This window comes from Myotis davidii, unplaced genomic scaffold (assembly GCF_000327345.1).
Source record: "Myotis davidii unplaced genomic scaffold, ASM32734v1 scaffold134, whole genome shotgun sequence".
In the NCBI taxonomy this organism is placed as follows: Eukaryota; Metazoa; Chordata; class Mammalia; order Chiroptera; family Vespertilionidae; genus Myotis; species Myotis davidii.
Genome location: NW_006288853.1, coordinates 3,525,038 through 3,539,567, shown reverse-complemented (window position 1 = coordinate 3,539,567; position 14,530 = coordinate 3,525,038). Strand labels below are relative to the sequence as shown.

Genomic DNA, 14,530 nt, shown 5'->3' with positions numbered 1-14,530 from the left:
ACAGGAAAACAAAAGAAAAAGAGGATCTCTGCCATTGTTCAAATGTGTGGACTCCTTCCTGCATTAGAACCCTCTCCTCTCCCGGCTCCCCCAAACCTTGGGAGCTCTGGGGGCCTAGCAGCCCCTCTCCCAGCCCCAGGACACTCACCGATGTGGTGGGGGGCCTTTTCCAGCTTCTCGATCTGGATGTGCCTGGCACCTGCTGGGATCTGTACCAGCTTGAGAGCTCCTGCCAGAGGAGGATCCAGAAAAGCTGTGAGCAGCCTGAGCCATGGTCCCACTGCCCAGCATCCCCGTTCGTGGCCCCCCACCCCTGTAGGTACCCAGGAACCTCAGTTTCCTGATCTGTTAAACAGGCCTGGGCCCTTCCCCACAAGGTGGTGCCAGGATCACATGAGCTGCTGTAGCTCAAGATGCTCTAGGACTCGAAGGGGCTCTGTGTGTGGTAGTTGCTACTATTTCCACTCTCTTGACCCTCCTCTCCAGGTTTTTCCTCTCCCCCACTCTTTCTTTTCACACCTTAAGCCACAGCAGGGATTTAGATGAAGCAGGCCATGAAGATCCAGCATGGCTGCCCTGGGCCCTCATGGCCAACCCAAGGCCCGGAAACAAACCTTCCTTGGAGCCACCAATCTTCTCCCAACAAGGAGAGGCAAGGCAAAGCTGTAACATCCCCCAAGGGCAATGAGCTCATTCATACTAACATGTAAAGGACTACTATCTGGCCTGTTCAACAGCAAGTTTGGCAAAATTGAAGGTGGAGAGGAAAGTCCAGGAACTCAAAAGTACCAGGAGTTCAAAGCAGGAGGCACCACGGGTGTTTTTAAAGTGAGAGAGCAGAGAGGGGAAGCACACTACCAGCTCAGCCGGGGCCGCGCTTTCAAACTTGTCGGACTCCTCACTCCCACCAGCAGCCCCAGAGCCAAGAGATGGCTGACCCATCACCACACACTGCCTAGCAGGAAAATGCTTCTGAGCCCCTGGCCCCAAGCACAGGTAGCAGATCACCTGGAAAGAAGGTGACCAGCTACCGCTTCTGGTCACCAGCCCTAGAGAGCCAGGACGGTCTGGAGACTGGCTTTGAGGCCCTTTTTCCCCACGTAAACTGTGACCCAGCTCTGGGAGGAAGGGCCCACCTGAGGGACAGCTAAGGCAGCCCAGGCACCGCTGGCCTCCCTCCAGCCCAGCCTGCTCACCTGACGGCTTGGAGGCCTTGCCCAGCGTCCCCTTCACAGTCCGGCAGTGGGAGTTGTCGCCGCCACAGACCCCGCACTTGTCGTCTGCCTTCATGGACCCCACTTCTTTGTCACAGCCGACGGGCTGAGGCCAGAGGTGGGGTCAGTGGGAGGAGGCTCCCATCCCCATTCACCACCCTGAGGTCAGCAGCCTGTGCCCCCCACTCCCTCAGCCCCAGGCCCATAGCTGGACAGGGCTCGGTCACAAGCTTGCATGTGACATGGGCAAGGTCTTAAAACTGGCCACTTCTCTCCTCTTGAATGGGCTAGGCCAGTGGTCGGCAAACTCATTAGTCAACAGAGCCAAATATCAACAGTGCAATTGAAATTTCTTTTGAGAGCCAAATTTTTTAAACTTTAACTATATAGGTAGGTACACTGTTATTAACTTAATTAGGGTACTCCTAAGGCTCAGGAAGAGCCACACTCAAGGGGCCAAAGAGCTGCATGTGGCTCGCGAGCCGCGGTTTGCCGACCACGGGGCTAGGCAATAGCCCCTTTCTAGCGTCCCAGGGTTACGTTTGAAGACTAAGGGGTGTGGGTGGGGACAGTGAGGCAGTGCTAGTCTTTGTAGGGAGCAGAAGGGGCAGGCAGAGTGGGTGGTCTGGCGGGGTCACCTACCACACACTCTCCACGGGCACAGACACTGTAGGGGTCCCGGTAGCTGCAGCGTGTCCCATCGTGGACCACCTGGTTCATGAAGACCACATCCCCTGTGTCCTCTGACCGGCAGATCAGCTCGCACTTCTGGGTGTCTGTGGGGAGAGGAGCCATGGGGAGCTCCGAACTGGGCTCAAGCTGGAAGCTCCAGAGCCAGTTCTGGGCTGTAGGGGCGCAGTGGGGCTGGGGCTCAAGTTTCCTGCTCTGTCACTCACTTATGGGCCACGTGATCTTGGGCAAATTATATCTGACCTCTTCGAGCCTGTCTCTAATGTATTTTCCTTGATCGGTAAAATGCTAATCGGATGGCTGAGAAAAATCAAGTGATAAAATAATAATAACAACAAAAAGCCAACACAGTGAATGCTTGCTATGTGCCAGATACTTCCAAACCTTCACACTCTTGATGTACAACCTTAAATGCTTTTCGTGAATTAACTCATTTCAGACTTTCTATGCCCAAGGAAGTAGGTCCTAACATGACAGAGGAGACAACCAGGGACCAGAGAGGTTAGGAATTTGTGCCAGGCCACACAGTAAGTGGAAGAGCCAGGATCCTAGCGCAGGCAGTCTGGCTGGGGTCCTGCTCTGACCTCTACATGCATTTAACCAGCCACACATGTGGTGGTGTATCTTAACATGCTTGCAAACATTACAAGGAAGCAGGAATAATGGCCTGTGTTTGGGTTTGTAAATGGAGCGGCAGTGAGGGAGGGAAGGGGCTCCTCTCTAGTTCTAACAATTGAATGTTCTATTCTCTCTCTGGGCTATTGATGTTGTAAAAAGGAGGTCCCAGAGAACATATAAACACTCCCTGTGTTTCTTAGAAAATGGGAGGTTGGGGCTTAGCTAGCTTCCTGGAATTTGTCTGAAAGTCCTGGGAAAACTCACAGTCCAGCTGCCCCATCAGCCTCCCCACCCCTCTCCGCCCCTCCCTGCCCTGTATTACGGTGGTATGTTTGGACTCTGACGGGATCTGCAAGGCTTTCAAAGCGAGCCGCTCACTCAGCCACATTCTAAGGGACCATCGGGCATCTTGCCCAGCACTCAGGACTCAGAGCCGCAACATCCAATACCACTTTGGATTTCCCCCACAGGAGTCAGATTCCTGGTGGGAACTGGCATCGGGGGAGAGGGGGGAGCGGGGCGAAGGATGGGGGCTCCAATTGTCCAAAAGACCAGTATGACCCTGACCACCATGTCCCCAGGCAGGAGGGACTCAGGGCAGGAGCCAGCCTACAATGGCAAGGAAGTGGTGAGCTCCCCAGGGCAGGAGGCAAGCAAGCAGTGGGAAGACACATGTAACATGTTCCAGAGGATATGTGTCCGGCGAGCAGTGGACAGGCCCGAGGTCCCTTCCAACTTGGAGACTGGCACTCTAGACGGGCTGAACGGCTGAGGGTCCTACCATTGATACTCTAGCCAGGGCCTGAAGAGGAAAAGCTGTTCCATCGGCACGGAGGCCGAGGGCTGCTGGTGGGTGAGCATCAGCCCGTGGAGAAACATGGAGAGAATAGTGGGGAGGCGGGCTCAGCGGACTGTTGGGGTCCCTTCAGCCCGACGGCTCTAAGGCGCGGTGAATCTCAGCCCTTCGCTGGCCTCCCTCTGCCCCGACAAGAGCCGTCCCTGGACGTGCTCACTGCAGACAGGCACGAGCCCCGTCTTGGTCCCCTCTGCATGGGTCCCACGGCCTGTGTCTGTCCACAGCAGCCTGGAGGGGGTCTGTATGAGGGTCCCACAGGTTCCCATCAGCCTGTCTTTCAAATCATTTTCATTAACTGCTGGAATGGTATCCGTAAGACCTAAAACCACGGCATGTGATAGGATCGAGCTTCTCGGGACGTTGGTTTTGCAAAGCAAGGGGTGCCTGCACCTGTACTATGCCTACCTGTACAGTAAGGGCATGTGGGAAAGGCACCAACCCCAACAGCCAGCACAGCTGCCAGCTCACAGCACCTCTGGGCGAGGTGGTGTGGAGAGCGGCCACAGTGTTTGGACAGGTTCAAGCCTCGGACTAATGAGAGGGCACAGTCCTCTCATGGCCACGTGCAAGTCCCAGCTTGGAAGGCAAAGCCCTCCCAGCACAATGATAGCCAACATCTATACAGTGGGGCCTTGACTTACGAGTTTAATTCGTTCCGAGACCAAGCTCGTTAAGGAGCTCGTTAACTCAAATTACTCTGTCAACTCAATGCAAAAAACCGGCCGAGAGACAGATGGTATGTCAAAAAACTCCTTAGTTGGGACACTCGTAAGTCAAGGCCCCACTGTAGTTGTAAACTTGAACCTATGGTCCGAACACGTGGCCCCACGTGCCTGAGTGATGTGGGCTTGATAGAGTTCAGGTGCATGTAGTTGAGTAGGCCTGAAACCCATGAGAATATTGTAAACATCTTGACCACGCTCTTACTTTGCCTCGTGGAATCTGCTATAAAATAGAGACACAGCTTGTAGTCCATGGCACTGTTGCTAGCTCTCCATCAGAGAGGGCAGCGTCCCACCCAGACCCAGCTTTTATTCTCTTGTCTGTCTTTTCTAAATCCTTCACCGCCCCCTCTCAGGTTCACCCTTGGCAGTGCCGGTGCAGCACAAGATGGCCTTGCTCAAGACATTCTCCTTGCCCCTCCAGAAAACAGTCATGATGATATATAAACCAGGGATAACTATGAGGACGGTGGCCCCCCAGAGCTACACAACATGAAGGCCTGCACCGTCCTCTGTGGCAAGCCTGCCAACTGCAATGTCCCTTTCGGTGTCCCCATTGTCCCTCAGCCTTCACTGTTGGGCCCAGGCCTGGAGGGTGGGAGGGGAGCAGGGCCCACTCACCGTCGTCAGGCTCGTGGGGGACCCAGCTGTGCTTGGCATTCTGATGGAGGTAGTAGGAGTTGCGCTTGGCACACTGCTGGGCCCGGAAGTCCTCGTAGGGCCCCGGGCACTCCTCGCTGTTGCAGACCTGGTACTGGAACATGGGCCCTGAGCACAGGCGGCCTCCGTAGGCTGGGCTAGGGCAGCACAGGGAGATCGGTGACCTCGCAGCTGGGAAGGCTGGGCAAGCCCGGGCTTCCCACATGGCAGCTCAGCCTCTTAGACTAGCTTCAAAAGGGGCTCTTCTAACTGATACACTATAGAGGGTGCCCTCCTGTGGGGGCTGCTGGGCTCAGAGCCTGCTGTCACTGGCTCCATCCTTGAGGCATGTGCCACCTATTCCACTAAATCGAGGAGGAAAAGGGAGGTGGGGAAGAGATGGGGAAGATGGGAACGACGAACCCTCCCACTGGGCTGGAAGAGAAATCAGTTTATTCGTCTTTGTATTATATTCTCCCAAATGTCACACAAGGCCTGACATACAGTAGGAACTCAGTAAATGACTCCACTATTCCTTTACCCCCACGCCCTGACTATGCAGTCTTGGGTAAGTGATTGAGTTTTGCTATGCCTCAATTCCCCCTTAGAGGAGGGGCCACCATACCTCTTATTTTACCTGCCTCCTGGTGTGTCTGTGAGGAATAAATAAGAAAAGGTATTTTAAAGCAATCTGTAGCCTCTTCTCCATTAAGTGCCAAGGATTCAGTAAGACTATCATGTATTTGAGCGCACGGGTTACCGGCACTCCGCTCGGACCGCTGGGAGAATTACATGCATCCATGCAGGAAAGTGCCCGCGTCCCGCCTGGCACAGAGCAAGCGCTCCCAGACTGGGATCGTTCTAACAGCAGCTGTCATGTATTAGTGCTTCCTCTGTGCTGGGATGTGCTGAGAGTACACATATTATTTCATTTAAGCCTCATAAAATAAAAGCAGTTCTTATTACAGAGGAGCCAATAACCGGTGGCTTTGATCAAGGGGATAATACCCATCGTGACTGGAAGGTGGTTTATCAGAGTGGGCACCACTGGGCCCCGCTCTGACTCCAGCTTCCATACCCGCCACAGGTGGAAGGTACAAGGCCGTTCCTTTAGGCGCATTGGTGTGAAAAGTCAGTCCCGCCATCTGACACAGGAACAGGCTGCTCCGGGAGGCAGTGAGCGTCCCGTCCCTGGGGTAAGCAGCCGAGTAGGTAGGACCTGTTCTGAGGATGCTGGGGAGGGGGAGGGGGTGTTTGTTACTGAGCTAAGGTGATGCTAGGACCCCGACACTCTGCAGGCCTCATCCCATCACTCATTGCGTGAGGGGTGGGACAGGCCCTACCCTGATGAGGTTCAGACCGCTGGGTCCTGGAGCTAGTGGGCCCACATGCCGGCCCCAGCCGGCCCCCATCTCTCATCAGGCTGCTTCAGCATCAGGAGATGCAGTCCCTGCAGAACTGGGGCTCAGAAGTTCAAAACCATGGCAGGGGTCCCCACAGAAGGGATAATAAAGGGGAAATAGAATGCACCCCCAGAATGCTGAAAGTTGGGTGGGGTGAGAGGGAGGACTTGATGTTAGAAAGAGGTACGTTAAGGAAAGTTAAAGGAAGTTCTGTTTCATGTGGTAGAAAACCAACTTGGGGAGTGTATTCTCCCGAGACACGATGACTAAGCAACTTAGATCAGTGTTTTCTCCAAGGTTAGCCAGGGGCGCAGGGTCACAGGAGGGCTTGTTAAACTGGCAGAGTCTTGGGCCCCCACGCTCCCAGGGAAAACTTTGCACACGAGTTTGAAAAGGACCGGCTCAAACCCATTCTCAGATGTCAGACCCAGTGGGAGGTGTCAGCCCAGGTGGGAGCGATCTTCCCCTGCCCACCATTGTGGGTCGTCACCACTAGACACACAGCCACCTGCGGGGTCCTTCTCTCTTGTGCCCACTCCCCCTCTAAGCCCCTCGGGTCTAAGGAGAGGGGTGCCCTGGCGTGCCCGCCCCAGCTAAGCATACTCACAAGGGATTGTCACAGTTCCGGCTCCGGGATCGCACTCCGCCCCCACATGACCGCGAACATGACCCGAAGTTGCTCCAGGAGCTCCAGCCGCCATCCTGGCCGTAAGTCTGCTCGGGCGACTTCCAGATGCAGTGACCTTTGAAGCACCACTGGGACGGAGCAGAGGGCACGAGGTCACTCTGGGGCCACGCCATCGAGCCTGCCACGGAGGCTGCCCAACTAGGCCCACGGCACAGCCGGTGGGCAGCACGGGTGAACCCGAGAAAGGGTCATAGGAGCACAAGCCTCGGGTGACACAGGATTCCACCGTGCCAGGAGCTGAGTGACCCTCCGCAAAAGGGCTCCCCTCTCCGAGTCTCTCCTCAGCTGGAGCACGCAGGAAAGGTCAGCGTCCCACCGGCACAGGGCCGCCGGGGGCGCCCAGTGAGGCAGCGCCCGGCACTCACCGCCCTCCAGAAATGGCGAATCACACTACTAATGACGATGACAACTATGCAATTATTTGTTCACCGACCCCGGAGAAATAAAGGCCTGCGAAGGGAGAGAAGACACAGTCTTCCTGCACTGGATTATCTACAGTCGATCTTGGCTCTCCACCTCGAAATCACCATCCCGGGGCCGTAAGCAGGTGTGTTCGTGGGAGGCGGGCCTGCCCCACGGGGAGACCCATCCGTGCACCGAGTCCGAGAGGCCTGGGTTTGAGTCCCAGCTCGGCCGTGACTAGCGGTGTGTGCTTCGGCGTAACTTCACCTTGCCGAGCCCCACTCTACTCACCTGTTCAATGGGGGTGTTCTAAGAACTGAAGGCAATAACACCTACAAAGGCCTTAGCACAGGGCCAGGCACAAAGGACGCTCGGCCACAATGACCTTCTTGCCTTCTCCTCTAAGGCAAGTGGGGAGAAATACAGCAAAGCTCCCGGGTCTTCTTCAGTAGGTCACTCAGTGGTTCTCAGCCTTGGAGTCACCGGGACTTTCCAAACCCCAGATGCCGTGGCTGTACCCCAGGCCAACGGAATCAGCATCTCTAGGGGCAGGGGTTTCTTAAAGAAGCCATAACAAGATATGCTCTTTATATGCCACAAACTGCACTCATTTCAAGTGTACAATTCAATAAACTTTCACAAAGTCACAGCGTTGTGCAACCGTCACCATAAACCAATTTTAGGACATTTCCATCACCCCAAGAGATAGCTCATCCCAGATGTTGTCACGCCCTGTTCTGGGGGGGGGCGACTGAAAAAATGGGGGGGGGGGGGGACTTTTAAAGCTCCCAGATGGTTCCAATTGCGGCCAAAATTGAGAACCACTGATGAACTGCTATGTGAAATAGTGACAGGAGAGGGCCTGGAACGGTGGTGACATGTGGAGCAGCCATACTGTCTCCGGGATAACTGGGAGCCTGCCGGGCCTGTGCAGGCTATGGGAGGCCCCAGATGCGAGTGGGAGGAGCCTGGTGAGGGCAGAGGACAGAGGACAGAGGACAGGCTGCTGCGGGTGGGTGCCCAGGGGCTGGGCTCACAGCTGAGGCTGAGTCGTCATCACGTCTCTCTCAATGCCCTGTTTCTTCTGAGCTCTCTCATGTGCTGTGACATGATTCGGTAACTTCGGAACACAGGAGGATTGGCAGTGTGTGTGGTCAGGGGTCAGTAGGGTCCAGAGAGGTTCAGTAAATGGCCCAAGGTCACCACCCAGCGATTCCAGCAGAGCCAGCAATAGAGCAGAGGTGGGTTTCAGAACCCAGCTCAGGGCTCCCACACCTGCCCATGCAGTCCCTCTGCCAGAGGAAGCCCTGGCCCATTCCAATGCATGAGGAGCAAACACACAGCAAGAAAATACATGAAAGGTCAGGTTTGGGGGTGGGGGGGACGGGGAGATGTGTGTGGAAGAAACATCCTGGGGGACAGTAGGCAGGACATCTGGAGTCCTCCTTCATCCCTTCTCTGTGTGACCGCCACAAGTTCCTTAACTTGCCTGGGCCTCATCTGTGAAATGGGAGTAAGCATTTCTGCTGGATGGGCTATGAGGTGATGCCAAATTCTGCCAACTAGAGAAGCAAAGGCTGTGGTGTGGGCTGTGAGTGTGCAGGAGTTCATGTGAGGCCTCCATGTGCACGGGGCTCCCATCTGCCCCCTTCCCCCTCCCCCCACACACATTCATTACACACTTGGTGAGGAGGCAGGGGCTCCCCTGGGGCCTGAGCCCAGGAAGCCACTCCTGCTGCAGGTACCTTGCCTGGTGCACACTCGGTCCCATCCAGCGGGGGCCCCTTCTTGGTCTTGCAGAAGTACGGGTTGTCAGGGTGGCTGCACCACAGCTGCTTACAGGGCTCAAAGGTCGTGAACTGCATGGCAAAGGGTATGGGGTCACCAGCTGGACTGGTTCCCCAGCTCTGACAAGGGGCAAAGGGCAGCGACAGAGAGGAGGGAGTGGTGGAAGCTGGGAGGCAGAAGGAGCCTGTCCGGCCAGAGCCCCACACACCCTGAGGCCCAACCTTCCCCGGGTGCCAGCGGCCTCCAGCAACCCCTCCTCTCTCCAACAGGGTACCAAGAAGGGGCAGCCACAGCCCACACTCCCGTCTCCCTCCCACGCCTCCCTCTAGGCCTTTGTCACTGAGCAGGGATTAGGGTTTGAGACTCTAGGGAGGCTGTGCCCGATGCCTGAGCCGTGCGCCTTGCCACCCAGCCCAGACAAGGTTGGACTGCCACCTCCCTCCAGTCTCACCCAGTCACACCACAGGTTGGCAACTGTGTTTTGATTGTCCAAAAAGGCCCCAACTTCCTTTTCTCTCCTGTCGCCCCCGCCAGCCAGACAACCGTCCTCACAAATACAGCAGATGGGCATTAAAACCCCATATCCTAGGCTGTGTGTCCACCCCCAAAGCAGAGACCAGGTGTCCCAGTGCGGCCTGGGCAGTGGGGAAGGTGACCATGCGCAGGGCCTCCTGGTCCTGCAGAGCCGAGGAGGGGGCTGCACTCCTGGATCGGGGGGTGAGTCACCAAGGCCTGGTCCCTCAGAAAGCCCCCCACCCTGGGATGTCCCCTGCTCTGAGCCTCCGCTTGGCCCTGTGAGGGATTATTCCATCTTCCCGGGGCTAGAGCATTCTCCAGCCACTGCCCGCGCCCACCCTTACACCTGCGGCTGGGTGGGCGGGTATATAGCAGAAGGTGGCAGGGCCTGGGTCCCGGTCGTCCTGAATCTCCCTGATGGAACAGAACCTTTGGCCCCAGCTCCAGACGACCAGCCCGGCTGGGCAGGAGATGTTCTGTGAATGAGCAGCCCGGGTCACGGAAGGACATGGTCCTGGCGACCCGGCTGGCAGAGCCAGTGGGAACTCACCGCGGAGCAGGTGTGGTACCCGGTGCCGAAGTCAAAGCGGCACTGCTCGTCCATTGAATAGTCAGTGCCAGGCAGCTCAGGGGGCTGGGGCCAGGCGGGCGCAAAGGGGTCATCAAGGAGGCAGTCGTAGGAGCTGCCGGTGAAGAAGGAGGTGAATCAAGCTGAAGCGGGCATCCTCAGGTTTAGGGAGCAGGCAGGCTGGCAGCAGTGCAGCCCGCCGCCCTGCGCTGTGTCTCATCTCACACAGGGCCTCCCGTCCACCCACTGTGTCTGGGGTGCTCCAGGGCCAGGGCACGCAGGGCTGGGGTTAGAGCTCAGCTTGTAGCTATCTAACAGGCCAGTTTGCCCACGTTACAGGATCACGCTAAGGCCAAGGTGAAGGGTTGGTTCATGGACTGAGGGTGGAAAAAGCCAGCCTGCCATGCAGGATGCAGGAGGCTGGTTCCAGGCCAGCTGCCATGCGAGGTTAGCGCAGGATGTCTGCCTGTCCTGTCCCACCCAAATCTACTCTGTGCCCATTCTCGGCACTGCTCTCGCCAAATCTAAGCATTTGTACTGGCCTCCATGTGCCTGGAGGCCCAGACGCTAACCAGCAACGCTGTGAATGGAGTGTGCTTTCAAGTGGCATGGCGTTGGGAAGGGAGATGACTTGGGGGGATGAGGTGGCAGGCCGCATGCTCCCCCATCCTGGGCCCCAAAGGGGAGGTGACGTACGGAAGGTAGCGGCTGAGCTCCAGCTTGCTGCAGCGGGACCAGTGGAAGCGGTGGAAGGCAGCCTGCACCAGGGGTGCCATGACGCTGCCCAGGCTGGTCTCATCCGCACAGCCGTTGCCCTGACCGTCATGCTCCATGCCGAGCCTAGAGAGGGGGAGACAGAGGGGAGCCTCGAGTCATGCCCAGGGAGCCCAGCCCTGGGGAGACGGGGAGGTGGGCTAGCAATGGGAAGGCTGCCCTGACCAGGCTTCAGGCTGTGCCTCCTGGCCACAGTGTCCCAACCAGGCAGAGGGAGGACCATCTCTCTGGATGGAAGCTGAGGCCCCACTCTGTCCCTCAATAGGGCCAGACTCATTCTTCCCTGAAAGCCTTGCCCCTGCTGATCGCTACTCCCAGACACTCTGCCCAGGACACCCTCCCTGGCCGCCCAGCCCATGGGCCGACCTCCCACAGCAGAATCTGCCTGAACCTCCATTAACAGCTTGCCTGCCATGAGCTGTCTTCCCATCAGGCCTAGGCCTCCAAGGGCCAGGCCAGGTCTCATTCAGTTCAGTTCGACCTCACTGACTGAGCCCCTGTGCCAGCCTCTCAAGCTTCTCCCAGACCCCACAGTGCGTAGCACAGAGCTTTGCCTGTGGCATGCACCTACCATAGTGCATTTCCAAGTCTGCTCTCTATACTTAATATTTAACGCCAAAGCCCAAAGGTTCTAAATTCTTAAATACTTGCAAGTGGCTGCCTGTGGCCTTGACCACTAGGCAGACACGTGGTCCTCTAAGCTTGACCCCTCCACACGGAGAGGCCCCTGCTCAGTGAAGAGTGAACATCGCTTACCCCCTCTCCCCGCCGCCCCCCAAAAAAGGAAGACAGACTCCTGGCTCCAGAATGTGTGGCACCATCAGCTTCCAGTGCAGGAAGGGACCTCTGAGGTGGCACTGGTGTCAGCCTCCACGTTGCAGATGAGGAAACCAAGGCCCAGAGAGTAGGTACCACCTGCCCGGGGGGCAGAGCTGGCATGGACTCTGCATGGGCTTCCCGTGCTGACAGGTGGATGCAGAGGAGCACAGAGACCGTGGACGGCACACCCAGCCCCGAGGGCAGGCCCGCCCCTCTCCTTCCCTGTCCCTCGGACTGCAGGGATCAGCCTCCCTCTGTGTGTGGGCTGCTGAGTGTGACCCTGTGGGCAGACACAGCAGGGAGGCGTGATGGTGGCACGTGCATGTCACCACCCAACACATCAGATAGAGCTGACGGGCTCTCTCCCAGCATGCAGCTTCTCGAGTGCTTCTCTGTCCTGTTCTCCACGGAGGCCCCACTCCTAGCACTGGGCCTGGCACATGGCAGCTACTCAAGAAATATAGGGTGAATGAATGAAGGAGTATGCGCTCTACAAAACCCAGGCTCAAAGGTCAAGCAAGCCGCCGCAGCTGCTTGGAACTGGTCTCAAAGGGCCTCAAGGTGTGGATGGACTGGGGGGGAGGGGAAAAGATCGAGACCACCTAGACCAGTGCTGGCGAACCTTTTGAGCTCAGCATATTAGCATTTTGAAAAACCCGAACTTAACTCTGGTGCCGTGTCACATATAGAAATTTTTTGATATTTGCAACCATAGTAAAACAAAGACTTATATTTTTGACATTTATTTTATATATTTAAATGCCATTTAACAAAGAAAAATCAACCAAAAAAATGAGTTCACGTGTCACCTCTGACACACATGTCATAGGTTCGCCATCACTGGCCTAGACGCTGACCACAGCCTATCGACGGGACACTGCCATTGACCTTCTCAAAAACAAGGCCACATCTGGTCCCCCATTCCCTGGGATTTGGGGACTGGACCCAAGGCAGGCCCAGGATTGCTGTCTGGGCCCCTGAGCTCTGTCCCCACCTCCCACCTTCGCCTCAGGGCAGAGCCTCACTGAGGGAAGCTTCTCTGGCATCTCCCGAAACACTGGCACCGGAGCCCGATCTGGGGCAAAGCCTCCCACACCCACAGACCACCTCAGAGCTCGCCGTGCTGCCCACCCCCTCGGTGCCACTTACACATGACCAGTCTCGTGGGCCACCACGAAGGCGGAAGAGAAGCCGTCCTCATGGTTAAGGGCACAGCTTCTCAGGGGGTGGCACATGCCAGTGACAGGTGCATACCCTGTGGGGAGGGCAAGAGGGCCGAGAGAAGTGATGCACAGTGAGATAAGACACGCCAAGCGGGGCCCAGCAGTCCCACTGGGCCATCCTGCCCTGGCCACTGCGGGCGGGTCCCTGGAGTAAGAAGCATCCTTGTGAAGTCCCACCTGCAGCAGAGCAACCTGGACCCAGCTGCCCCACATCCAAGGCTTACGGCTTCTCTCTTGGCCTGCGCCCTCCCTGTACCTGTCAGCCATCCTCTAACCAGGCAGTGGGGTTTCCAGACAGGCCCAAACCTGCTCATGTCCGATTTCCACGTCCCTCCAGCCAGCCAGTCAGTTGGTCATTTAACAAATAAGCCTTCTTTTAATGTGGGGCTAGGGGTGCACTGTGTTAGATTCTATGGGGAAAACAGGAATCGGATCCAAACCCCCCACCCTCTCTGCCATACACCCACACATTAAGGAGCAGGTGGCTTAGCAGGCAGACTTGGGGGGAGAGGTCAGCTTAGGTGTGGCCTGCAGGGCCAGAGTTCGAGGAGCACCGGGGGCAAGCAGGGGGATCTGAGGAAGGGGATGGATTCCACTGAAAGGCCTGAGGGACCAGGGATGCCTCTAGTGGCATAGAGCTGGGCCTGGAGGAAGGTGAGACAACTCTCCATGGGTCGGGGAGAGAACATGTGGTGGGGAGGACACAGGTGAAGGAGCAGGCACGCTGTGCAGGCCTCGGGGGGCCATGGGCATTGCAGTGGGGCTGGGATGTCCCAGCAACTAAATAGCAATTGTGGGCAAAGCCTGTGGTGTAAGGGGCCTGCTTCCCAGCATCCCTTGGGGCTCAGTAGGGACTGGGACACAGACTTGGCTGGGGAAGGCCTCCGAGGAGGAGATGACAGGAGAGAGTGCTCCCTGCCTGGGCCTGCAGCTACCAGACAGTAGGCCCTGTCTTTAGAGCTCTGAGGTGCTCTGTTATCTGAGATGGTGTTGGGGGGGCCAGTGACAGATAATGAGAATGGCGGTGGGAAGGAGGTGCCTGGGGCCTCTATTGTCCTGAAGGTCTGAGATATACTTGGGGTGCGTGTACACATGTGTATAGGCCAGTGATGGCGAACCTATGACACGCGTGTCAGAGGTGACATGCAAACTCATTTTTTTGGTTGATTTTTCTTTGTTAAATGGCATTTAAATATATAAAATAAATATCAAAAATATACATCTTTGTTTTACCATGGTTGCAAATATCAAAAAATTTCTACATGTGACACAGCACCAGAGTTAAGTTAGGGTTTTTCAAAATGCTGCCACGCCGAGCTCAAATGGTTTGCCATCACTGGTCTAGGTGAATCAGTCACTTACTCATTCTTCCCTAGCCACATCCAGAAAGTCACGGCGGGCATCGTCTTTTCCTTACCTATGCTCCAGGGTGGGGATGCTGGCCAGGCTTTCCCACCTCAACTTCAGGGCAAGGGGTCTGACAAGGAGCCATCATGCTCTCGGCGTGTCCGCCTGAAAGCATCCGCCCCACCTCCTGTCTGTCGTCACCGCATACCTCGGAGGGCGTGCGGGTTCGGTGTGGGGCCATCACAGGAAAGCCAGTGACAACA

General features: G+C 56.6%; 1 protein-coding gene across 1 annotated transcript in view; it reads right to left on the bottom strand.

The window, feature by feature from the left end:
- The window catches only part of ADAMTS14 (ADAM metallopeptidase with thrombospondin type 1 motif 14), a 16,783-nt gene that overhangs the window by 1,586 nt on the left and 667 nt on the right, over positions 1 to 14,530 (bottom strand). The window contains exons 3-11 of the mRNA XM_015562105.1: positions 12,847 to 12,952; positions 10,801 to 10,944; positions 10,087 to 10,219; positions 8,978 to 9,091; positions 6,750 to 6,898; positions 4,722 to 4,897; positions 1,857 to 1,990; positions 1,197 to 1,320; positions 149 to 229 (exon numbers count right to left, since the gene is read on the bottom strand). Of these exons, the coding sequence (XP_015417591.1) occupies positions 149 to 229; positions 1,197 to 1,320; positions 1,857 to 1,990; positions 4,722 to 4,897; positions 6,750 to 6,898; positions 8,978 to 9,091; positions 10,087 to 10,219; positions 10,801 to 10,944; positions 12,847 to 12,952 (1,161 nt within the window). The remainder of the gene's footprint in view (positions 1 to 148; positions 230 to 1,196; positions 1,321 to 1,856; positions 1,991 to 4,721; positions 4,898 to 6,749; positions 6,899 to 8,977; positions 9,092 to 10,086; positions 10,220 to 10,800; positions 10,945 to 12,846; positions 12,953 to 14,530) is intronic.